At 35.5% G+C, this 26,255-nt stretch overlaps 1 protein-coding gene across 11 annotated transcripts in view; it reads left to right on the top strand.

Annotated features, from left to right (window-relative positions):
• The window catches only part of GUCY1A1 (guanylate cyclase 1 soluble subunit alpha 1), a 93,679-nt gene extending 67,649 nt beyond the window's left edge, over positions 1 to 26,030 (top strand). For all 11 annotated transcript variants that reach the window (XM_088792566.1, XM_019733231.3, XM_019733229.3 and 8 more), the window contains 7 exons: positions 4,197 to 4,258; positions 7,566 to 7,624; positions 9,031 to 9,740; positions 11,101 to 11,586; positions 14,639 to 14,782; positions 19,405 to 19,559; positions 22,551 to 26,030. In XM_088792566.1, the coding sequence (XP_088648692.1) occupies positions 4,197 to 4,258; positions 7,566 to 7,624; positions 9,031 to 9,740; positions 11,101 to 11,586; positions 14,639 to 14,782; positions 19,405 to 19,559; positions 22,551 to 22,752 (1,818 nt within the window). In that variant the 3' untranslated portion in view covers positions 22,753 to 26,030. The remainder of the gene's footprint in view (positions 1 to 4,196; positions 4,259 to 7,565; positions 7,625 to 9,030; positions 9,741 to 11,100; positions 11,587 to 14,638; positions 14,783 to 19,404; positions 19,560 to 22,550) is intronic.
• Positions 26,031 to 26,255: the final 225 nt, after the last annotated feature.

Genomic DNA, 26,255 nt, shown 5'->3' with positions numbered 1-26,255 from the left:
CTCATGGTAGTTAAGATTGGACTACACTGCCATATAGAAGACAGAGAAGGCAAAGCTAAAGAATTCTAAGAGGCAGGAGGGGTATAGTTGGCATTCATCACTAGAAATTTTCTTCCAACAAGTGAGGCCATTTGCCTTATAACAGTAAATGTCCTAATGCTGGACACATTTAGACTGTGTAATAATCATCTAGACTACTTCATCATCTGTCCAAACATCTGCGTGTCTTTAATTAAATAGCACTTTTTTCGGACTGTTTTTTTTTTTTTTTTTCAGTAGACACATTTAATTCTTAGTATATTGTCTAGTTTCAGTTCTATTGGTAATCCAAAGGAAGAGACTCAAAATGCCATTTGACAGCATTATAGTTCTTTTTAGATAATCAGATTTAACTCCCCAATTTATCGTGTTTCTTTTTGAGGGGGCAAGTATTAAAATTCATTACTCTTAGCAAATTTAAAGTAGGAGGTATCATTCCATAGTTGTGGAATAGTCAGGCTTAAACGGTCTTATTGATCATCTAATGCAAACTTTTCATTTCTGTTGAAGAAATCAAGGCACATAAAGTTAGGCCACTTGCTTTACGTAAAAGAGACAACTGAAGAAATGGAACCGTCTCAGCATTTCATTCACAATCCATTATTTGTGATAATATTGTTTGCACATTTTTTTCATGGCTATTGCTCCCGGATAATTTTGTAGGCTCTTCAGGGATGGTGTCTTGAGGAACTTGCTATGTAGTAGGAGCCACAGTTGGTCTATCTTTGGTCTGGAAAATCATTACAACTGTAAAAAAGTTGAAAATCAACTGAAATAGTCAAACCATACCAATGAAATTCCATTCAGTGTTCACAGTAATATTGCATCAAATGATAGTTATACCTGAAATATTAATATATAGTCTATTTGTGAGAAAAGTACTGGTTTTAACAATGAATACATATCTATCCTTTATCAAGTCAAAAGATAATTGTTAAGTAAAAAGAAACAAACTTGAGAGCAACACTTCATTTACTTTTGGGGACAGGGCCCCCTCTGTGAATCAGAAATTCCATGATCCACAACACTTCCAGGTCCAAGAATTGTGGATGTAAGCAGAGTCCATTTTTCCAAACATCAAATGCAGGCTTTCCCAAATAAAAGGGAGTTTGGGTGTCAGGTACTAAATATCAACAGAAGACTACTACACAATATTTATGTGTATTGGATTGCAGGAACCGTGTTTTGAAGAACATGTTGGATTTAGCCCTAATTTACCATGCTAAACTAAAAATCAATATACGGATTTGTCAGAATGTGGAGTATTTGACCTTCCTAGAGCAGTTCTGATTGTATGTCATGAGGCCCTGAAGTTGGCCTTGTATGACAGGCCTCACTCAAAGTTGAGTCCTGCCAATGGCTTTATTGTGAAATTGTGTCATCCCAGGGTCTAGGTTTAGGATATGTTATAGGAGCTATAGAGCCAAGGCAGGAACCTCTATGCACCATCAGCCTTTACAATAAATGTGTTACCTGGAAAGCTTGTGGGTTTTGATTTTTTTTTTTTACCTTATAACAATTTTCCAGAAGAGCAATGATATATCATAAAAGCAGATATAAAAGTCTGTTAACCCATAATATCACTAGAGTATGCTACTAAAGCTTTGCTAAGATTTCAGCACCTTTTTCTTTAGAAAAACAAGTTCTGATTCAAAATGAAAAGTTAGGAACACATATGTTCCACGAGCTCCAGCAATGGGAAGAAGGACCATTTCTCCTCCCCTCTTACAATGACAGCATTTACGTTAAGTGGAAAGCACCAGTAAAAGAAGTTCCTGGTGAGAGTGAGAAGTAAATGAAAGGCCAAGAAAGATCTTGATTGAAAAGGGTAAAAGAGTACACCTGAGGATTTAATCAGAGGTAAAGAGGGAGAGAATGATGTCTCTACTAGCACTTGGGAGGAGGACAGACAAATCCTTCAGTGGCAGAACTGGATGGTTGGTTTTTTTCTCATTGCCCATCAAGAGTTCTTGGTCAGAGGAGCAACTGGTATATAAACAGATCTAATTCAAATTATTTTAAATTGGAAAAAATCTAAATGTATTTGTAAACAAGGTAAAAGAGTAATGCCTCTTACTTGGCTCTATTGCTTCACTGATACAATTTTATATATTAAGCTTTCAAGACTTTGAACCTCTGATGGGGAGTGTCACTCATTCATTCATTCATTCCATCAATATGTATTGAGCATCTCCTATGGCTATGTACTGTTCTAGGTGCTGGATATATAGTGGTGAACAAAACAGGTGTTCCCTTCCCTTTTGGAGTTTCCACTCTAGTGGAGGAAATAATAATAATAATAATAATAATAATAATAATAATAATAATAATAGCAGCAGGTGACAAATGCATGAAGGCAAAGTGAGAACTCATCACAAAGGCAATGACCCACATTTTATTGATGACCTGTTGGCCCATATGGATATGTTTTGCGGGAAGAAAGAACTCCCAGCAACCCATGGTTTCATGGGTTTTAATCCACCTGAATATGCTGGTGTTAGTAATGCCAGAGTAACTTTCTACGAAGTAAAAACGCCTTTGGGAAATTGAAGCTTTTCAAGCACACTGGCTGATCCACCTCATTTACAGTCTCCAATTTAACGTTCCCCTTTTCTTGACATAAAAGACTGCTGAGAAACGTGCCCTTCCCAAACATGTTCCTCATCTGGCAGGCATCCTGCCCTTTGCCACCACACAGGTCCCCCGGACCTTGTTTAGAATCTGCCCACTCGAGAAGTCTCCCGCCAGCCTTTCGTTCATCCTGAGGCAGACATATCTTGCCTGTCCTTATCAGAACAGAGAAGTTGTTCTACTACCATGTTTCCCTCAAAATAAGACCTACCCGGAAAATAAGCCCTAGCATGATTTTTCAGGATGACATCCCCTGAACATAAGCCCTAATGCATCTTTTGGAGCAAAAATTAATATAAGACCTGGTCTTATTTTCGGGGAAACACAGTAGTAAATTTAAGTTTTCTTTTATTTCTTTTTGGCCCTTGCATTTTCGTTCAATAAATTTCAGATTTTTTTTCTAAGCGCTGTAATGTATATTAAAACAGAAAATTCTTTTCGGACCTTATTTCATTAAAACAGGATTGGCTATTTTCCTGAACTCTATTGCCTCATTTGACCAGTGGAAACTCTAAGAGAGATATAAATAGTTCTTAAGGAGAAAGGAATTTCCCAACTTGGAGCATAGCCAGAAAATTCTTCACTTTCCTCTGGGTAATCTACAGAAAGAGTCAACGATTATATATACACATGTAGATATATATGATTTTTATATGGAATGCCAAAAAATTGGCATCACTTTTTACCAATGCTCTACATCCCCTTATTAACTAGAGAGGACTACCTGTTTAGAAAGATTAATAGTCAACAAGTTTATAAAAGTATGGAAGCTTATACACAAATATCTTGCAGTATAGGAAAATTCATGAAGTACTCAGCAATCAATGAAAGAGAGTAAAACTGTAACTATTCAGTGAAGATTGTCAGTTCAAAGAAAGGAAGCTAGTACAAGTTAGGGCAAATCCAAGATTTGTTTCAAGTTAATGATTAACTGATCTTGGTAACAGATTGGATTGGGATAAAAGAAAGGGGAAAGACAGATATCTCCAGTTTCCTTGAGCAGGAGATGTAAGTGATGCCTGAAACATTAATGGGCATTTGCAGTTAAGGGCTGAGAGTCACTGATGTGATGGGTTTGTGAAAGGAATAGGGAATTGCTTGGCTCGAGCCATGCTGACATTGAAGTATTGGCAGCGCATCGAAGGAGATTTCCTGACCCAGAGGTAGTGATGCCCAGGATTCATTCATGGAAGACCTGACATTACCAAACTGGAGTCTTCTATTTGGATTCCAACTCAACTTGACTTTGTTCTGTGGCTGTCAGAGACCACCCACCAAGGGCAAAGCCCCTGGGCCACAGCCCATATCCAAACTCAAAGGAGTCTGAGCTCATTGTTTCTTCCCAGGTTTGAAAAAACCCATTGAAAATCAATCTCATTTTCCAAAGTGTAAATTCACAACACTTATCATTTAAGTATTGCTGTATCTGCTTTTTCACAAGAAACTTTCGGGATAAACGTTTAAAATATATCTTCAAGTAAATTTTAGTTAAGGGAATGTTTAAAACTTTTGTTTTCAATTTTCAGTTCGAGCAGCTGAATCTTGCACTTCAGAGAACACTGGCAAAACACAAAATAAAAGAAAGCAGGTAAATTAAATCCTTTTAATTGTCTGAACTTCCTGTTACCATCTCTGATACTATTACTAATAACCAACACTTACTGAAAGTATGAATGTATTTGGAATCCTTACGGTATGCCAGAAACTGGACTAAGTGTTTTAGCTGCCGTGAATCTGAAAGTAAGTGCATTTATTGTTTATATTTTACATAATATAAGGTTTATATAAAATGTTTAGGATTTCATAGGGGTTTAGGAAAAGGCAAACTAAATTTCCAACCTTATTTTTCAAAGCCCATGATTTTAACCATGTTCCATATACTGCTGCTTTAACAAACTCCCATAGACCTCTTCTTTCCTACTAAGGGGTAATTTCTGAAATATTTAACAGGTAAGCCATGGATCCCAGACAATCAGTACAGACTCCTTGCCTGAAGGATATGCTAAAAGGTTGGGGCAGGGTCCCAGTGATACCTCTGCCCTCGCTTCTGCCCCTCTCCCACCCAGGTTAAACTTTAAGCTGTTGTAACAGGAGGTGAGATGGAAGAAGGATCAACGTGGGTGAATGGGGGGCTTGGGGCAGCAGCTATGTATTAATCCTTAAGGAAGTCTTTCAGTATTTTCAAAACTAGTTTGGTTATACTGCTGTGCATTGGCTGAATATCAGTTCCATGTACACATTTTCTTGGACTCTGTCTTTGAAATTTTCTTAAGAAAGCTTTCTGTAGAGGCTTAATATATAAGGTGATTTTTTTTAAAAAGATCTGACTTATAGAGTTAATTTTTCAAATATATGTTGGCATAGTTACTGCTGGTAGATAACTTAATTTGGCCTTGTTTTTGATTCCTTGAAATCTCAAGGATTATTTCATCTGTAAATGATAGAATAAATACTTGAGTTCAAATGTACAGAACTGAACATTGAAGTTTTGCGAAGTAGTACAATTGTCAGGAATGTTTTATAAATTCATTCATCTCTTTACTACTCATGATTTAATAATCTGTTCTGTGGATTATCTGTGCTTAATTTTCCTTGCTGACTAACTTGTCCCAGACTGCAGGCAGCAGGCTGCCAAGAAGGCATCACAGATGGGTCCAGAAGGAGAGAGTGTGAATCCATGTGTCTGACAGAAGCTTTGTTTACACGAGTGACATGAAAAGCATTCCAGAATGCCTCTGACCTTAATTCTCAGTCACGCTGATAAGATACCCACACGTCATTATAGCTGTGCTACTGTGTCTGTCTGCTTAAGTCCTTGGCAGCCAGTTTACTCAAAATTTATTCTCAGGACTTTGAGGTCTGAAATGTACCTAAACTAGATGCAGGGATTCTGTTAGGTTGTGGTCCCAGCAGTGTGTCTCTTTTAAAAATCTCGAAACTGAAAAAAACAAAGAAAAAGATTTTATTTGGAAATCTTGAACAATCTTTTACCACTTCCCTGATTTCTTAAAGAACTGATCTTACTTTTAAATTGTCCTCATGATAACATTCAGTTGTTGAAATATGATGAGGGCCCTTTTTTCTCGTAAGAGTGCCTGCTAATATGCCAAATGGTTTTTCTCTGCTTTGTTTTTTCAGTTCGTGGGTATGTTCTTTGTTTCTGTTCTTTGTTTTTTGTTTTTTTCCCCCAATCTTCCTTTTGGCAAGGCAGCTACCATTTCTATTGCTCTCATTTTGCCAGCTGTTGAACACACCTTAACCCCTTTTTGGACTGCTTCTTATCTTATATAATTTAAAAAGTAAAAATAAACAAAAACAATGTAATAAACTGTCCCTAAATAAATTTTAGTGCAGCCATTCTGATACTTCTCTAGGTTGTTTGCACATTGAGCTTTTGCATCGTTTCTGTTATGGGAACTTTTGTTCACATCATCATATGTAGGAACTCATGGCTGGTGTTTGTGTACATCACACAGACATTTACGGGTGCACATACAAGCTTACACTTCCTTTTTTTTATTTTGAAGGGACAGATAGGGAACTTACTTTGAAGTGCAATATGTGTCCTTTGGACTCGCTAAGCTCTGTTCACATCTCATATCATGGGTGCTGGGAGTTGGCAGAATTGTAGCTCTCTGAACAGATTTGCCTCTCATTCTTTAGCAAGAAATAGAAATTGCTTAAATGAAAAAAAGTAAATAAAAGGACTGATTAATATGAAATAATATATATCAAGGAGTTTGGTGATGGACAGAGACTAGACTTTCGGTGGCGAGCACACAACAGAGTACACAGTTGTATTATAAGGACATACACCTGAAACTTATATAATGTTATTATTAACTAATGTCACCCTAATAGATGTATACTGTTATATATATAGATATATACATATATGTGTATATATATATCTCCGTATATATCTATGGGTTTAGGGCTCTCTAGAGTCAAACTAGATAATATTGTAGAGTGATCCCAAACCAATTTAGGTAAGAAAATATTTCCACTGAGCATTTAAAATAATTATAAGCAATACACCCTTATGTGACAAAGTAGTAGACTTAGCAATTTTTTTTCTTGAAAATATTTTCTTTTGAAAATTCTCTACATGTATAGTGTTTTATTGAAATCTGTTTAAAATTTTGGATTTATGCCTATTTGTAAACTTGGCTTGTCTAATGGTAAACTAAACCACAAATAGAACTTGGGTGTCTTTTAATATGCTTCTGCTGTTTGGCAAATTTGCTCATAATAAGTCATCGCTATAAGAAATCATCAAACAATTAGGCAGACCTGAATCAACAAGTTGTCCAATTGAAATTGCGAGAGCCTTCTATCAATTAAAATGTATGCTATTACATTAAAGAATAGACTTTTTAGTTACTAATTTTTATACAAGATCAAGGATAAAAGTTTAATGATGTCTGACAGTTAAATATCTAGGACCTAAAACTCAAAAGCAAGTTACACTGTGTATTTACCTTAGAAAAAAAATAGTGATAGTTAAAAGTGAAATCCATCAGGATGTAGGTGTTTCTTCTTGGTTGGGTTATCAAAAAAACCTGCGCTGCTTTACTATCATCTCTTTTTGGACCATTTCACACTCCTGGTTCCCTACCAGTGTAGACCTGTATAATATAACCTGTGGATAGTAAAAAGATGAGTCCACATCATAAAAAAGATGAAACATTTTATATAAGGTATATGTGGAAGTTTTCTAGCATTGTTTTGGGTTGTACATGTCGCTGCTCCTTTCCTATAAACTTGACAGTCAGTCCAGATTTGCTGTTACAAAAAAGGTAATTTAAATTGTTTTCTGTCATTTCTGTATGTTATAATCGGAAGTTTTGGCGTTGATTTGTCAGTTTATAATTTAAATATTGAAATAATTTCAGAAAATCTGTGGAAAGAGAAGACTTTGAGAAAATAATTGCAGACCAAGCACTTGCAGCAGGTAATGGAATTGTTTAAGTATATGTAATTAGGAAATAATTATACAACTAATAGTTTACCTGTAAACTGCCATTTTCTATTCGTAGAAAATACCTATAAAACTAATGTTTTCTTCTAAAGTATTTATATTTATTTGTTGGTGACTTCCAGTGTGAAGTGTTCAATGTTATATATTGTGTTAGCATAATGACTAACTCTTTTTCATATATATATATATATATATATATATATATATATATATATATATATATATATTTTTTTTTTTTACCTAAAACATTTCCTCTTCTTGTCCTGTTTATTTGCTGAGAAGTAGATAAGGCCAAATGGGAAACTGACTCATAGACATTTACATACTTTGGTCTTGAAGTTGTCTAAGTATTCCTCATTTATGCATGGAAAATCCTAATCAACAAAGTAAAATAAATGACTTTTTTTAATGTTGGAAACAATCATGTGGAAAGGGGTTAACGGTGTTCTCATATTAATAATTAGTTTAGGGAGACAAGTAGATGAGTAAATTTGTCACACTGACCTTTTCAGAGTTTGAATACATGGATGGACCAATAGGCTAAATTTTTATAAAAGTATAAGATATTAAGAATTTAATAATAATAACAACCACAACAACAATAATAATAATAATAGTGGTGATGATGGCTAACTTATATTGAACCCTTCCTAGGAGCCAGGAACTATTGTAAACATCATCCCCCACATATCCCAACAGTGCTATGAAGAGGGCACTATTGCTTTTCTAAGTTACAGATGAGAAAAATATAATACACAGAGTTTAAAAGCAAAGGAGGTTAGGGAGGAAGTTGTAGAAAGTAAATAATACATTCCAAACACATATTCATTCGAGTAACATTAAACAACAAGAATGGTATTTTACTCAGAAAACAAACATAAACAAAAACCTGCTTTTTATAATCTGGAAAGAAAAATGACAAAATTGAGTTTCACGACCAGTGATTTCAAATTAATTCCTGTATCTGAAGCTTGTACTCCTGGATGCCCTGCAAGGGGAACAGTACCCCTTCATCAACATGTGCTGATTTTATTGTTAACGAAATGGGAGAGCTTTTTCTGAAATGGACCTGATCCTGTAATTCCAATTGATCTTTCATAGTTAAGTTTAAGGGAGATAAAAAGTTGGATGTTATACACAATTGATCATTCTTTTTTAATTAACTGATTTTGGATTTTTACTCAGAGTTACCAGAATTTTAGTAATTAATGTATGTTGATAATTTGAAGGTAGGTGGTTAATTTGGGCTGGAATTCTTATTCCCATATATCAAGGGAAATGAATCATCAAATAAAACAATGTTAGAAATAGTAGTAAATAGCATAGTGCTACCAATATGACGTATTTGATATGGCCGAAAATGTATTATATGCTTTCAGGAGTTCCAGTGGAGACCATCAAAGAATCTCTCGGGGAAGAGCTTTTTAAAATATGTTATGAGGAAGATGAACACATCCTGGGTGTAGTTGGAGGAACCCTCAAAGATTTTTTAAACAGCTTCAGCACCCTTCTGAAGCAGAGCAGCCACTGCCAAGAAGCAGAAAAGAAGGGCAGGATCGAGGACGCCTCCATTCTCTGCCTGGATAAAGATCAAGATTTCTTAAATGTTTACTATTTCTTCCCTAAGAAGGTCACATCCCTGATTCTTCCCGGCGTCATTAAGGCAGCTGCTCACATCCTGTACGAAACCGAAGTGGAAGTGTCGTTAGTGCCTTCCTGCTTCTGTAATGATGGCAGCGAGTTTGTTAATCAGCCTTATTTGTTATACTCCGTTCATGTCAAAAGCACCAAACCATCCCTGTCCCCAGGCAAACCCCAGTCCTCGCTGGTCATTCCCGCTTCTCTCTTCTGTAAGACATTTCCGTTCCATTTCATGTTTGACAAAGATATGACAATTCTGCAATTTGGCAATGGCATCAGGAGATTGATGAACAGGAGAGACTTCCAAGGAAAGCCTAATTTTGCAGAGTATTTCGAGATTCTGACTCCCAAAATCAGCCAAACATTTAGTGGAATCATGACTATGTTGAATATGCAGTTTATGGTCCGTGTGAGGAGATGGGACAGTTCTGTGAAGAAATCTTCAAGGGTAAGAGCAGCGACATAACAGTATTTTGAATATGAAATAAATTAGTTTGTATTTAGGGACCAGAAACAAAAAAGAAAATATAAAGATATATGCATCACTTCAAAGGTTTTGATAAAACATTTATGTTTGAAAAACTCTAAGGTACTTTTAAGGGTGGAATAAATTTAAACCAAGACCCCTTCTGAATTTATTTGCTTGCTTACTTGACCCATTTCTTCACAAATATTCATTGAATGTCATCTACCTTTTTTCAATCATCGTGAAATAGCTGACTTAATTTGGAATACAAGAGGTATTGTTCTACAGCAAACAAACAAAAACCAATTGTTCCTTATAGGACCCCACTAAGTGGATTTTTAAATCAGTATTTAATAGACATAGAAAAAAAATCAGTAACTTGTTTAATTGTTAGAGAATGTGGGGGGAAAGGTTTCTGTCATCTCATGATAGAGAACTTTGGTAATTATTTAGTCTTAGGAAAGAAAGTTTGCTAAATCATAGTTGATAGTACAAGCAAAGCAATAGAGAGGCTTATGATGCGTATAACTTTTAGACATGCATACGCCCAGCAGATGCACTGTTTGTTCCCAAAAATGAAAACAGTTTTATTACTTTTTATCATAAAAATGTAGAGCTAAATGTTCTTTTTTCAAATGGTAAAACTTAAAAGATGTCCATTGCAGCAAAAAAATCAAAAATATTAATTATACACATTTTTGTTTAAAACAGAAAAATACTATTTATAACTTCCTTTTTATTACTAAAAATATAGTATTTTAGATATATTCCATTGTCATTAGCTATAGGTCTATTTCACTTTTCAAAGGCTGTGTAGTACCCATTGTAAAGTTGTCCTCCATTTAGTTGTCTGCTGTTGAAGGACAGTTAGGTTGCTTCGGACTCTTTGCTGCAGTGAACACACATATGCGTGTTTGTCCACACTCATTCAAGTAAATCTTATGATACAGGATGATCACTTAAAGTCTCACCCCTCTCAAGGCTCCTAGATACACTATTCCTGCTGGCTGCTACTATCAACGGGATGTAGTAACAAATACATCCGCGTAGCACTTAGTGAGAAAATCCTTCAAGCAAGAATTTTTTGCACTGCTCGTTGAAAGTTATATGTAGAATATACTCCAATATAGTCTTTAAATAGCTGCATGCATTTTGGAACTCACAGTAACTTGGAACTATTGTTCCAGTTTAGAGAAAACGTATTGTTCTTTGTCAGCAGGTAGAAAAAAATCAAGTTTAAATACAAAGCGTTTATTAGTGTATCAACTTCCTCTCCTTTTGTCTCAAAAAGGTATTGGAAACTTGAATTAACCACTGCAATCGATTCTCCTTTGTTTCATAGGTTATGGACCTCAAAGGCCAAATGATCTACATCATTGAATCCAGTGCGATCTTGTTCTTGGGGTCACCCTGTGTGGACAGGTTAGAAGATTTTACAGGACGTGGGCTCTACCTCTCAGACATTCCGATTCACAATGCACTGAGGGATGTGGTCTTGATAGGAGAACAGGCCAGAGCACAAGATGGCCTGAAGAAGAGGCTGGGCAAGCTGAAGGCCACCCTTGAGCAAGCCCACCAAGCCCTGGAGGAAGAGAAGAAGAAAACAGTGGATCTTCTTTGCTCTATATTTCCCTGCGAGGTTGCGCAGCAGCTGTGGCAAGGGCAAGTTGTGCAAGCGAAGAAGTTCAGTAACGTCACCATGCTTTTCTCAGACATTGTTGGGTTCACGGCCATCTGCTCCCAATGCTCCCCGCTGCAGGTCATCACCATGCTCAATGCGCTCTACACACGCTTTGACCAGCAGTGCGGAGAGCTGGATGTCTATAAGGTAGGGGTGGAGGGGGGCGATGCCCGTATTCCAGGCAAAAGCCCCTGAGAAAAAGCACTGCAGCAAGAACCTGAGTTACAATGCAAACAAAAGGCTTTCCTTGGCAGGGTTACCCTGGGAGCCACATCTGAGAGCAGATACTGTGCATCAGTTATGTGGGTGTCCTCCAGCCAGAAAGAGCTCTGAATCTGCTCGGAAACAGAGATGATTATTCCGTGAAAGGCCTGCCATATTGTCTTCTCAAAGAATAGGCATAGAATGGTGTCATGACACACTGAGTAGAGGATGGAGTGTAGCACCCAGGATAAGTTAAAGTTTAAATGTCAGTGATCATTATGTTGTTTTGTACACCTGCGACGAAAAAAAAGAAAAGTCAATGAACGTGACACTTGACTGTAGAAACTGAGTTGAGTTATTAAGCATGAGATCATTCAAAGTGTGGCTTATATGAGCCACACTTTGTTTTGGATCCATAAAAGTAAAAAAAAACAGGATTATTGAAATTGTATTTCAATAGATTAATTGAGAATAGAGTTAACATGACAATTTTCATGGCCAGTTAACAGAAATCCAAATTATCTATGTACGGCATTATTACAAAGAGGCCGAGAGCAGAGAGTTCTTCAAACCTTGTCTCTACCTGACTTGCTTTGTAAACTGAGAAAGTCAACCTTTCTCATTTCTGCAACAGAGAAAATATTATGCACCCAGAGTTTGTATGCATGAATAATATACAATATGTCCCATAATCTTTATGAACAAGATTGTTATAAATATTGTGGTAAGTAATATCTGTTATTCTTCAGGCAACAGGATTTTTTGAGAGCCTGTGAGGTACCAGGCATCATTCCAGGCACTGTGAATGTACAGTGATTGTCCCTAAGCCATAAATTATTTTTTTAAAAAAGTAACTATTATCAATAAGAGAACTAAGGAAGAGATTTCATGTTCTGCCTGTCTCTTTAGAAGTAAAACATCTTTTTTACTGATTTTAAGTATTTTGCATTGTTTTAGATACCAGCATTAAGAGTAAAACATGCTTCTCATTTGTGTGGGTGGAATCATCTCTTAATTGGCCACATAACAATCTGGCATTTCAGAGCTTAACTCAGCACAGAATAGATAAATGATTGAGGAAGAAATGAAAATTATTTGTGGGACTACATAAGCCCCTGTTTTATTTTTCCCCCCAATCTAGATGCTAGAAATAAAACAAATAAACAAACAAACAAAACAAACAAAGAAACCCTTCCTTTTAAAGATATCTAACAGGAAATTCCAGACAGAACTATGATCCCTTGGGACAAAAATAGGTCCATGTATAACTACAGATAAAATCATTGGCTTCAGTTAGGTTAAGCTTGATGACCTCTTGTGAAATTTATTGTATTTACTAGTTTTTGTAGATAGTTTCTATCTAAGAATGTTTCCTGTCTCAGAATTGTGAGAAGCAAGTCTTCCTCTCCTTTGCAAACTGCTGTGAGTGATAGCAGAAGTGGTGGGCCTCTTCTACAAGCTTCAAATTGGTGATTCCTATCAAGCGTTCAGAATCTAGTCTCGTTACTATGAAGGTGGTAGCCATGGAGTTCCCTGATGAACCCAGCTCCTGCACAAGCTAGTGAATCATCGTCTTTACTAGTCCTTATTTCCACCTTCTCTTCGCTTCCAGGCATGAAAACACCTGGAGACAGCTGTAAATAAATAAGGGTCTTAACCATAAAATAAATTTAAGACATACAAAATGTATAATCATAGGCTGACCTATAGGTGTCATTGCTTCCAAGAAATAGTCAAGTTTATTTACTCCAGGACCTGATGATATCAGGACTTTATTTAATTTTATTTTCTGTCTTTCAATCTTTTGGTCATTTTTTGTGTGTGTGTGTGTTAGTAATTTATTTAGCCATTGTTTTAGCAAATACCTACTAGTCATCCAGAACTTGCCAGCATGGTGGGCACGATCCCTGTGAGAAGAGTTCATGTGGGAGGGCAGTGGAGGGGTGGCACTGACAAATGCTAGATCTCCATGGGACATGTTGAAAGCTCCATTTCACTTAAGTCTGTACAGGGTGCTACAACATCACAGCACAGAGAATAGGCACCTAACTCCAAGTTGGGGTGAGAGTACCACTTCTAAGTAGTAACATTTATTGAGCACCTGTGATCTCTTAGCCTTTATATTAAGCACTTCTTATGTATCCATTACCAAGGAAAAGCTTAATCTTAGGCATGGCTGCCTTGTCCATTCATTGGTGAATATACTGGGCACCACTGATATAGGAGTTAATAAAATAGACAAATTCAGAGAGTTCTACTGGGGGAAAGAAGGACAATAAACAGATAAGTAAATTTATTCCAGGCAGTATAATATTCTGGAGGAAAGATAAAGCAGGTTAAGGGGTAGAACGGCAGAGGATAAGGGATGATTACTATTTTGTAGAGGGTGGTCAGGATAGGCCTTTCTCCTAAGGTGCTGTTGCAGCAGGGACTGAACAAAATGAAGGATGATCCAAGTGGTTATCTGCAGGAAGCTTATTCCACGCAATGGAATAGCAATTGGGAGCTTGTGTGGTATGTTTGAGGGAAAGCAGGAGGCCAGTGACTTTGGGTCAGAGTGAGCAGGAAGGAGAATTAAGAGATAAAAGCAGGGATTAGCAGAGAGGTGGGTCAAGTAGAACTTCGGGTGTATTACAAGGGCTTCAGCATGTATTCTGAGTGAAATGGAAAGTTACTGAAAGTTTGTGTCTCTTTTTCCCTTTCTTATCTCCATTTCTCCATACTGTAAGCTTTGTATAAGAGGAGTGAGATGATCTAAGTTACAATAAATATTTAGAGGGGAAGAAAAATGCAACTATTATATTATTACAATTTGGTGCATTTGTGTGTGTGTGTGTGTGGATTTAAATGAACTGTTAGCTTTTCATAGCCAGTATCACAGACAGATACCACTAAGATTCATTCATCTGCTGTATGAATCTTAATTTCTGCTATATGTTATCTACTGATTTTTCCTGAACTTTTATTTGTAATATGGAAAATATGTTATGTGTAGGTGGAGACCATTGGTGACGCATATTGTGTGGCTGGGGGATTACACAAAGAAAGTGATACCCACGCTATTCAAATAGCTCTGATGGCCCTCAAGATGATGGAGCTCTCTGATGAAGTCATGTCTCCCCATGGCGAACCTATCAAGGTAAGGTAGATCAAAAATTGTCTAGGAAATGAGAGTAAATGCTTATTAGTTATCAAAGGAACAGTGTATTATTAGTTGGGGTTTAGTTGCAAAGAGCAAAATCTCTAACTTATTTAAGCAGAAAGAAATTTACTACATGGTATTAAATGGTTTACATAATCATTGAGAGGACCAAAGAACCCAGGTATAAGCTGAGTTCTCAAAAAAGTGGCTCCCACAGCCACACTTGAGAACCACTACTTTTCCCACGATGAGGAAGTTGGCTCCAGAAGTACATACCACATCAGCCACAATCAGGGAACTTCTGTGTTGAGAAAGCTGCTGCCTCTAATACTGGCTACAGAACAAAACTATAATATCAGCAACATGGAAATCCTTCATCATGACACACACAAAGTAAGTGACTGGAAACAGTTCTCTTCTAAACATGCCATGGAAAATCCAAAGGCTTCCACAGGTCTGCCTGCACTTGTAAGCAACAGAAGTGCAGTCACAGCAGAAATCCTGGCTTGCAAATCTCACGCAAGTGTATCTGATTCACCAAACCTAAATGCATATGGAAATTGACAGTGAGTTTGGAAAATGTAATTTTTATTTTCTTAATCTTCAGGGGAGGATGTTATGGTAGAATTGTCTCGGGCACATAAAATTCAAAAATTTCTGGATGAACCAGATCCCAGAATAATATTTTATTGCAGATGAGAAAATAAAAATAACATGCTAGGCATTGGTTTAATAGATAGAACATGAGCAGATTATCTTTATTTGTGGCACTTGCAGTGAATCACCACTTAAGTTTTATAGAACAGGCCTCTCTTGATGACTTTCAGAAATGGGCCTTTGAAATGATATAGAATCCTCTCTGGTATGCTATGAGATATACAGAGAAGAAAGAAAAGAAGCTTTAAAACAAGACTATAATATTTAGAAGTTTAGTCTTGGCTCTCTCTTTTTTAAAAGATAGTTCTAGATTATCCTCTTTTATTGTTAGATGGTTTTCTAAGGGAAAAAAAAACACTAGGTGATGATTATAATACAATAAAAAAAGGTACTGCTAGTCCTGACTCTCAAGTGTTAACAGAAACCATACACATAAGCCTTCATAATTGTTGTCTAACTTCACTGTCTACCCACTTATATATTGCTATGTGACACACTTCCATATATTTAGTGCTGTAAAACACAAACTTTTGTTATGCATGGATTCTGTGTGTCCGAAGTTTGGATGATGCATAGTAGGAATTCTTCATATCTGCTCACAATAGCTAGTACCTCAGCTGGGAAAACTCAAATGGTGGAGGGCATTCAGAATAGTTGGATGTACCACTTGGATCTGGAGGACCCATTCCAAGATGGTAGCTTCACTCATATGCCTGGTTCCTTGCTGAGAATGGCTGAAAGGTTGGGTTCAGCAAGGACTGTTTGCCCGTGTGCTTAGATGTGACATAACCTCAGAGTAGTTACACTTCTTACATGGTGGCTCCTGTCCCAGTGAACAAGTTTGGTAGAAACTGCATGGCCTTTTATGACCTGGCCTTAGGAGATACACAGTGAGACTTCCATTATATTCTATTTGTCAAAGCAATCATGTGTCTGCATAGAGTGAAGGAGAATTAGGCCCCATGTCTCAATACGAAGAGTGGAATAATTTGCAGCTGTGTTTAAAAAGCATCATAGCATCTGACTCTTCCTGATTTAATTTCTATAATTGCACTTTTTTTTAGAGTAGAATTATGTATCCCCCATTTTTTGTGAGACGACTCATAGCATCAAAGTAAAATTTTAAAATAAAACCTGTGACTTCTAAATGTATTTTGTAATTAAAAAGTATATGGTTGCAGGGGGATTAGTGATATTATTTTTATTACTGTAGAAGTGTATTTTTAGAGTTTTATAGTTAGAGGAATTATTTATAGCTTGTTTCAAAGATAATTACCTGGGTAATAATAGTTTAGTTTTAATGGCCTGTAAAGTGATATGTTAAACACCTTTTTATTTGTACTAACCTGCAGTTCTAGGAAATACCTGGTAGCCTTAGGAGCTACCCATAAAATATCACAGAGACAGAACTGAAGAGTCATTTTACTAGAGAGAGAAACATTAATGTGTATCAGAGAGAGAGGATTGTGACTTAAATGTTGTCTCATTTAATCTTTATAACACCATTAGGAATAGGAATCCACAATTCACTTACGGACAAGTATAGACAAGCTTCTCTTGCATCGGGATTTGGAGTCATGTCTATTTGGCTTCAAAGCCCAGGCTTTTATTCCCTCTTACCCAGCTATCCTATGAAATGAAATCAAAGTGAAAGAATAGGAAATATTTCCTTTTTTTTTTCTTTTCAAGCTCTATGTTTTCTCCAATGTGTCTTGTGTACAAGTCATCTATTCACTGATTCCTACTGATTTCTTCATTAACATCCACCCACTCAGGCTTAGGAAACTGACAGAGACCGGAGGGCTGAAGTAGCAGTGAAAGTCAGTGCCTGGAAAGTGAACTTGGAAGCAAACTTTTTGTACTCCTCCTTCCCTATTCCCAGAAGCCTGTGATGATGAGGAAAGGACTATGTCAAAAGTGGCCCCCAAGGGCCATCCCAGTTTCGGGTACCCACTCATGAGAGAGCTGTACTTTCACTTTAATCAAAAATCTTTGCTCCTCTAAAAAGAAGAAAAAAAGAAAAAAAGAAAGTGGTCCCCAAATGGAAGACTTCCTCAGCAGAGTTCCATTCAAGCTTTTGCCAGAATACAGAATTTTGTCTCTTTTATGATTTCACATGGAAGTCTATTCCCTGGGAAAAGAGATGCATTAACAATATGCATCTTAAACTTTGGGTCAGTTTCTTGTTCCTGCATTTGCAAAGTTCCCTGATAAGAAAGCAGTAGAGCTGAGAGTGAGATTCAGAAGTGGAGAAGGGAGGTGGGAGGGAGAGCTACATGGGGGAAGCCAAAGGAGCATTTGGTTTATCTGCATTCTTTGGATTTTTATACGGAGAATGTATTTATACATTGATTAAATGGAAAAATATATTAAATGAATCTATTTCATAAATACATATATGAAATAGAAAAATAAGAATGCTATGCTAAATTTACCATATAAAAAGCTAGAATAACTTACGTATGGAGAGAGAAACTGGTTTACCCAGAAGAGTACAGAAAGAGAGCAAAAGCTTCTCTACCTAAATGTTCTAAACTTGTGGCTGTTGTTTATAGTCAGAAGATAGCTTTTGCTCATCTTTCTTGTCTGTTTATATTGTTTAGTAGTTATACATGTAAAACCATCTTCTCCTAAAGAAGAAAAAGCCAGATGTAATAGACATCTAAGTTTTGTTGCTGAAAGTAAAATTGTGACAAAGAAATGGGATTTTGTCCATCCTTTATACTTTATATAATATAAATATATCAAAATATATTTTATAGATGAAGAAATAGAGAGGGAGAGAAAGACTTACAGATAGTCAGACTAGCCATTATTAGCAGAGTTTGGTTTAAAATACAAATCTCCTGATTCATAATAGGTGCTTTTGTTTGGAAATTTTGCAAAATTGATGATCTGACACCTTATAAGCAAATAATTTGAGAAAGTTTCTAGCAGATATCGGAAATAAGCTATAAAACAAGGCAGAACTGGAGTCTTCAGAATTCTAGATTACTGAGTTCTAAAATCTGAGTTACTGAGTACTCAGCCTTTGTTTAAAAGGCATATATCTAATAAAACTTATTTTTAAATGGTCAACTGAACATAGAACTTGAAAATAATGCACATGGTTTCTGATGGTCATTTAAAATATCCACACTTTAACTTACTAGCAGTGATTTAAGACTTTGTGCATCCTCTAAGATAATCAACTATTTAAATCTTCTAGAATATCCCAGTTTAAAGTATTCTGTCCCACTGGCTCTCCAAATCATTGATAACGTTCAGAATTCCTAAACCTTTGCCACAGCACATTCCAGACTGCATCTTATATCTAGATATGGCACAACACTGGTTTTTCCATGGGTCTAGATGTTTTCAACTAAAGTGTATATAGTCACTGTAATTTGGGCGTCAGCAACAACTTCCCGCTTCCTCTGTTATTTTTTTGCTTAAGTATTACAATTCCCTTTCTCTAGCTATAATCATTTGAATACTGAGGTAATGTTTGGCATAAAGTTCTTTCAAAGCAAAATGCCTAAAAACCCATACTTTATATAGTGAGAGCTAGCTTCTTTTGCCCCCTCTCTGACAATGCTTGGGGAAATGACTCCTGTAGTCCAGAAGTTATGTCTGTCTCACTTGATGGACAGAGCATTTTCACATAAAGAGTGCATAGACACTTTGTCTTGTCACTATGGTGACTGTGCTAGGTATGTGTGGAAATTTGTCTTAGATGTTGAAGACAGGTGAAATAAAAGTGCGTAAATGGGGAAAAGTTAAGAGGTAAGACTGATTCTGCCCTGGTAATGTTTAATCGGTTATGAGGAGTAGAAGGAAGTTGGCTGGAGGTTTTGAGGAAGGAGGGAGTGGTGTGGTGAGAGCGATTGGTAAAACAGTTTAGACAGAGTATTCAAACAACACTGACAAGTGGGAAATGTTTTACCAATGACCAGGAACATTGTGGTACTTTTTGTTTTCAGATGCGAATCGGACTGCATTCTGGGTCGGTTTTTGCTGGAGTTGTTGGAGTTAAAATGCCCCGTTATTGTCTTTTTGGAAACAATGTCACTTTGGCTAACAAATTTGAGTCCTGCAGTGTACCACGGAAAATCAATGTCAGTCCAACAACTTACAGGTACTGTTGCATTGATCACCTGAAATTTACTGTTTTATTATTTTATTGGGGGAAATGGTATTTGGTCAAGAGGAAGTAAAGCAAAATGCCCATCGTATGTGCACATCTGCCCTGGGACTTTTGCTGCCATCTTTAGGTCTTACTGCCATCAAGTTTTCATCTAAACAGTTATATTTTTCTAACCTGTTTTTCTTATAAACTTTGATCTTTATTTAAAGATGATTTAATGAACATTTCTAACTCCATGACACACTAATTGTGTTTATCTGGAAGTTTCTTTAAAAAGCATGGGATTTGTATTCAGAAGACATGTCTTGATGGTTCCAAATACAGGGATTACCAGCTGTGGGATCTTGAGCAAGGCATATAATAAATTCAAATGATACAAAGGTTATGATTGTAATTACCTTATTTAATAAGAAATGTAGGGCAGAAAAAATATTTTCAAATTTGTTAAGCACCTATGGTTTTATACGTTTTTGTCTATTAAACCTTTATAGTTTTATACATTTTTACAACTCATTTTTAAACATTTCAAACATACAGGAAAAAAATCAAAGAAAATATGTTACTCATGTAGCCAATACTAATATTTAACAAATATCAACATCTTGCCATATTTGTTTCAGATCCCTGTTTTATGAAAGAAATAAAATATTACAGGTTCTTTGTCCCTATTCATTCTCAGTCTGACGTACTGAACTCTATACCCCTTAGGCTTTGTAGGAACATCCGAGAAAATATACATCCTGCAGACAAACAGGCTCCCAAATAGAGAGGCAGGAAGACACTGAGTAGAGTAATAAGATACGCTGCTTCTGTTTATCAGGAAGGAAAATGGGCAGAAAGAAGCTAGAAGTATAACTATCATTTAGATTCCTCCTGATGGAAAAGTAAAGCCAGAGGAAAATAAATTTCCACAGACCCTATTCATATCCTTTTATCTCATTGCCTTGAATCCACGCCTACACTACGTTTTTGAGAAATTTTTCTTGACAAAATATACATCTAGCTCTTGCAAATCTAGTTCATTTATTTAAACTATTTCTAATGCAATGGTGTGTTGGTAAACCAGCTTTGGGGAGTGAAATGGAGAATCCCTGATTTCTAGCATTTACCAATTTCTCTGGTGTCAATACTCTCAACATAGCAAGTTTCAGGCCACTGATAGCTTACAAAATTCATGAATTTTCAACAATTGATGGTCACAAGCCAGTACGAGCCAGACCAAGCATGTCACTATACGTGCATGTGATATAATATATATTCTAGAGTACGAATAAGCCAGAATCCATCTTCTATCCATGGTTAATTAGAGTGTATCCAGTTTTTCATTATTATAAAAGTGATTTGATAAATATTCTTATACATGCATATCTAGAAAATATACCTATAAATGGTATTCCAAGATCAAAGGCTCTATCCAGTTTCAACTTTACTAAGGATCAATTTGTTGACCAAATTGGTTTTACCAATATGTATTTCACCAATGGTGTATGAAGGTTTCTCTTCCCCAAAGCCTGATATTATCAGATTTACTGTTACCAATATGATGGGTGTTATGTGACATCTAATTAATGCTTGATCAATCTTGTGTAATTTGTTTAATTTTCACAGCTGTCCTCAGAGACATGTAGTATTATACCCATTTTAAAGTTTAGAAAACTGACATCTTTGCTGCTATTCAAAGCTAAATCTACCAGAGTTTGAAGCTTATACCTTTACTATGGGATTCTGTAACTTTTCATTATATATTACCAAATACCGTGCCTTATAAAAAATAGGCACTCAAAAATATTTAGGAATTCATGACTAAAGCATCATTTTCATTAGTTTTACTTTGCAGATTTTATATTCAGTGATGCACTGATAAAAAAAAATAGTTAAAATACTCACATGTTGTATTCTACTCAAGGTCTGTCATTCTTGAGACCTAGATTTCTATTCATTTGGTTTCTTCAGTACATAGAAGGGTGTCATAGTATCAAAATCTAATGCAGCACCATCATCTTATTTCATTTAAACATGGCATCACAGACTGGTGAGTAGAAGACCATGATTGGTTGGGCAGATATGATGAGTGATTTTCTATATAGAAGTTGGTGTAGAGCCCAAAACTATTCAACATTTTTCATGGCCTGAATAATTGATTACAGAGATGCTTATTAAGTTTGCATTTGACAAAGTTAGGGAAGCAAATGAGAAGAGGAGCCAGTAACTTAATCAGTAGGATTGGAATTTAAAAGGGGATTAGTATAATGGACAAGCAGTTAGCAGCAAATAATAAAATTTCATAGAATAGATGAATTTAGGAAAGAAAAATATTACAAGTACCAGATGGGAAGTAGAGTGTCAATATGTACAATTAAATCTCATTTAACTCCTACTAGCCTAGAATTTGTAAAGTTCCATTGAGAGATCAAAAGTTATTCTTACATTTTACACACGCGCACACACACACACACACACACACACACACACACACACACACACACACCTATGTAAAACTTTTCCTTCACAGCTTCTTGCCCATGATTACTTCTCACTAATATTTACAAAATGAATGAATCGATAAATGGACAATGTTTTAACTCTTTCAAATTAGGGAAGCCTTATTCTATAACATTATATTTATGTATTTGTGTTTTTGCTGTTATTAGACCTTTGAATTATTTGTTTTCCCCACTACTGTGAATAGCACTGTTATATAGATTATAGATTATATCTTTGCAAAAATGTCTTATAATTAATTTTTTCTAATATGAGTGAAATACATTATATGGTATAATTTTCTTGTTACTGTGAATTAATTACTTATTGTACTTCTGTGAATGTGTTTGTTAACATCATTAGGACCTTTCTGTCAATCACAGTGAAAATAACCAGTTTATTCATATTCTCAAGTATAGTCATTTAGTTATGACTTTTTTTGAGTAGACAGTTATGTCAGTATTAAATTTTAATGGTAATATTTTTATTTTAATCTCTCAGATTACTCAAAGATTGTCCTGGTTTTGTGTTTACCCCTCGATCAAGGGAGGAACTTCCACCAAACTTCCCCAGTGAAATTCCTGGAATTTGTTATTTTCTGGAAGCTTATCAACAAGGAACAAATTCAAAACCGTGGTTCCAAAAGAAAGATGTTGAAAATGGCAATGCTAATTTTTTAGGCAAAGCATCGGGAATAGATTAGTAAAATATGTACACGATTATTAGTCTTTGGGGTTTGACTCCTTAGAGCATGTGTGGAATCTCTGAAAGCACTTTAGGAAGTAGATGGCTAAAGAGCAGTATTAAAATTTCAGGAGCTAAGTCACCATCTACTTTTTCTTCCACTTAACATGACAAAATATATTTACTTTAATAATTCAACTCTTCAGTGAAATTAAAAAACAAAGAAACCTCGAAAAGTGACTTTTGGGGATATATCTATTATATAACAATCACTTATTTAGCACATTGTACATAATATATCAGGCATTTGTAGTGACCTGTACAATGTGATGGAGTCACTTGCAATATTGTGTCCTGGTGGAATGCCATGGTTATTAAAGTGTATTTGTGATAGTGTTGCCTTAAAAAAGCTTTTGAATAGAAATTATAATCTTCAGTACCGTAAGTTCTTTGAACCTTTCAACTCTGCCTTTTATTACCTCATTTAATTTTTAGCATATATAACAAAATAGATTAAGTTTTTTGTTCCTGTTGCACTTTTCTTTCTTCTTTTTATTTCTTTAATAAAATAAGCAATTATGGGTTAGATGCAATGTGAATATAAAATAGATCTTATGTAAATATCAAAGATTATTTTATAAAAATATTCTCCATAACATGATGTGTCATTAACAATAAATACTTCTTTTTGTTTGACTTTTCTTTTTTATTCTACACATGGTGAAAGCTATTTTAATTCATATTAGCAATTTAATTCCTATTCATTTTTGCGTTATAGTATTTAGGATAAAAGAGGCTTACAGCCTATGTTAAAATGCAATAATATCATTCTAGTTAATTTAACCAGAAGCAACATGAGAGTAAGTAAACATTCACGTTAAATTCCAGAAAGTACAGAAACAAAATATTTACACACACACACACACACACACACACACACAACACACAGTAATTTACACAACACACAACACAAATTACAACACACAGTAATTTGGGTCTATTTCAGCAGACAACCTCTGTTGCTATGCTGAGCCATATAAAGTTCCAATAAGAAAATCAAAGTTCAGAAGTGGGAAATAAGACTTGTTCTTTTTTTCTGACAGTGTATTTTTGAGTATTTGAACACTTTATTGTGTGTATGTGTCCTAAGAATTATCCATTTTTTTTTTTCTTATTAAGTACACATCTGTGAATTTGTGTTCTAGTTGAAATATCTCAATGATATTGTTTAAAGAGACTGTTAGTGCTGAAGAAAGTGATGCGGTAATTGGAAACTTTTCAACATTTTTCTGGAGCTTGAACTTTAATTTTTCATGATGTTAGTCTAAGATCTCTGGTGAATTAAATAACCTACAGAGTTTGTTTTAGGATAAGGATTTGATTTTAAAAGAGCTCATCTTCAAAGCAAGAGAAAGGTGAACATTATAGTTTTTAAATCAATATTAACAGAGCCAGAGATATGCTGAACTCTTCTTTGGGGAGTTAAGAAGTAACTCAGTTTAAAAGTTCTTTAATTAACTCCACTAGTTCCCAGGCTACCCCATGGTGACCTCAGAAATAAAAAGTAATTGTTGATTGGCCTCTAGAATCCCGAGTCTACTAATACAGATATCACATTGATTATTATTAACTACGTCATACCCTAACATCTTGAAGGACTGAATGTGTTTCATTAAATACCAATCCTATTGTTGGAAAACACCATAGGCCTTGGGAAAAATATAGTTATAGTCTTACAAATATATGAAGTTAATAAAAATACTTAAATGGAAAATTAATACTTACATACATTTTTTTTCCTGGAATTGAGCCCTTAGGGAAAATAATAAGAATTTAAGGAAATTAAAAGCATACAACAAAATGTCTTTATCAAATATTTAAACAGACCCCACTTTGGTAATTATTTGTGTTCTAAAAGTTTGTAAGTCCAATTAGAATTCAAAAAATATTTTCTCTGTGTGTGTTCACATACAAAATCAATAGAGTAAAATGTATGCAATCTGAGTAAAAGCTATAGGAGAATTCCTTGTACTATTCCTGCATCCTTTCTATAAATTTGACATTTTATATGAATAAAAAGTCACCAAAAATATATTTTCCCACAGAAATGAAATAATCTGTGATACGTTCCCTACACCAGCCTACAAAGTTTCATTAATTATGGAATACTTTGTGGACCTTGAGCAAGATGACCATACAGCATTTCCACGATTGAATACATTCAAAATCCACACAAAAAATGTAAGGAATTCCCTTTCCCTCTGTTTTATCCAATTTGGAGGATAAGGGTTGTGGAGGCATTTTCATATCCAGAACACTGGTGGTAGCTAGGGACAAAGAGCCTAAAAGGTAATTCTCACAGAAATAATTTAACAAAACAGGAACTCTGATTTAGGAATGAACTGAGAACTGAGAAAAGAATGGACATAGAGGGCCTGTGGAAGGGTTGGGAACTAAGGGTTCTGAATCTTGTTGCCAGATTAACTTTCCTAAAAAATAATGTGGGGTCCCAAGACTGCTTCCTTATCAGCTTGTTTTTCCTGAGAATTTCAGGAGCTGTTCCTTTTATTCAAATTTCATTGTTTCCACTCATGGCTTCTTGCCCCATTATCTTGTGCCCAGTAAATAAATTTAAACAAAATAAATTTTCTCTTCATATATATTTCTCAAGCAAGCATAGAGTTCCCCTGAAATTTTCTAAAGACATTTGCATCAAGAAGCAAAGAGGGATAGAGAGTTAAAATGTCTCTTCCCGTTTTTTCTCATCTTTTTATTTCCATCTATACTTTGTAAGAAAACACAAAGTTTAAACCTAAAGAAAAATAGATTCACTTACTCAATTTCATTTATTTATTTCATCATTTCTTGAATGACTTTTATGTGCCAGGAATAATATTGTTTTGGAATTCAAAGATAAAATATGGCCCATTCTATCAAAAAAGGAAAATGAAAGATGAACATAAGATAATTAATTATAAAATTCTGTGAGAGTACAAAGTAGGAGGAGACTCAGTGCTTGGCGAAGTGTCATGATCTTAGAGGAGTCCATTAAGCCAAGAGGAAAGGACTTGGTTCAAGCAAATAATCAAGTACACACAAAGAAATGGAGTCTTGGAGATGCATAGTATACCCTGATGGCAAGTGGCCAGGGATGAGTTGGAGTGAGGAAAACAAGGACAGAAAGACCACTGGATACAAATCATGAAGGGGACTATTTGTCACGTTAAGGTGTGTGATTATTATTAGTATTAACAATCATCATTATTTATTTCTATGGAGACCTTGGTTCAAAACAAATCTCACAAGAGAAAAAAAAAAAGCAAAAGAGTAAAAGAAGTAGACCATTGGCTTCTGCCTCCCTCCCCAACAGTTTTAAAACTACAAGTAGCCACGGGAGATGTCAGATGTTAAAGGAAGAAATGATAAAAATCGGATGTGTGTTTTTGAAAGACCAAGTCAGAAACAGCATGGATAAGGGTGGATATTTACTTGCACAGATGACCAAATGAACATTCTTCCATA

Source organism: Rhinolophus sinicus, chromosome 15 (assembly GCF_057876585.1).
Source record: "Rhinolophus sinicus isolate RSI-liver-muscle chromosome 15, RSI-T2T, whole genome shotgun sequence".
NCBI classification, from domain to species: Eukaryota; Metazoa; Chordata; class Mammalia; order Chiroptera; family Rhinolophidae; genus Rhinolophus; species Rhinolophus sinicus.
Note: the sequence above shows the minus strand (reverse complement) of the source record. Positions and strands in the feature narration are given on the sequence as shown.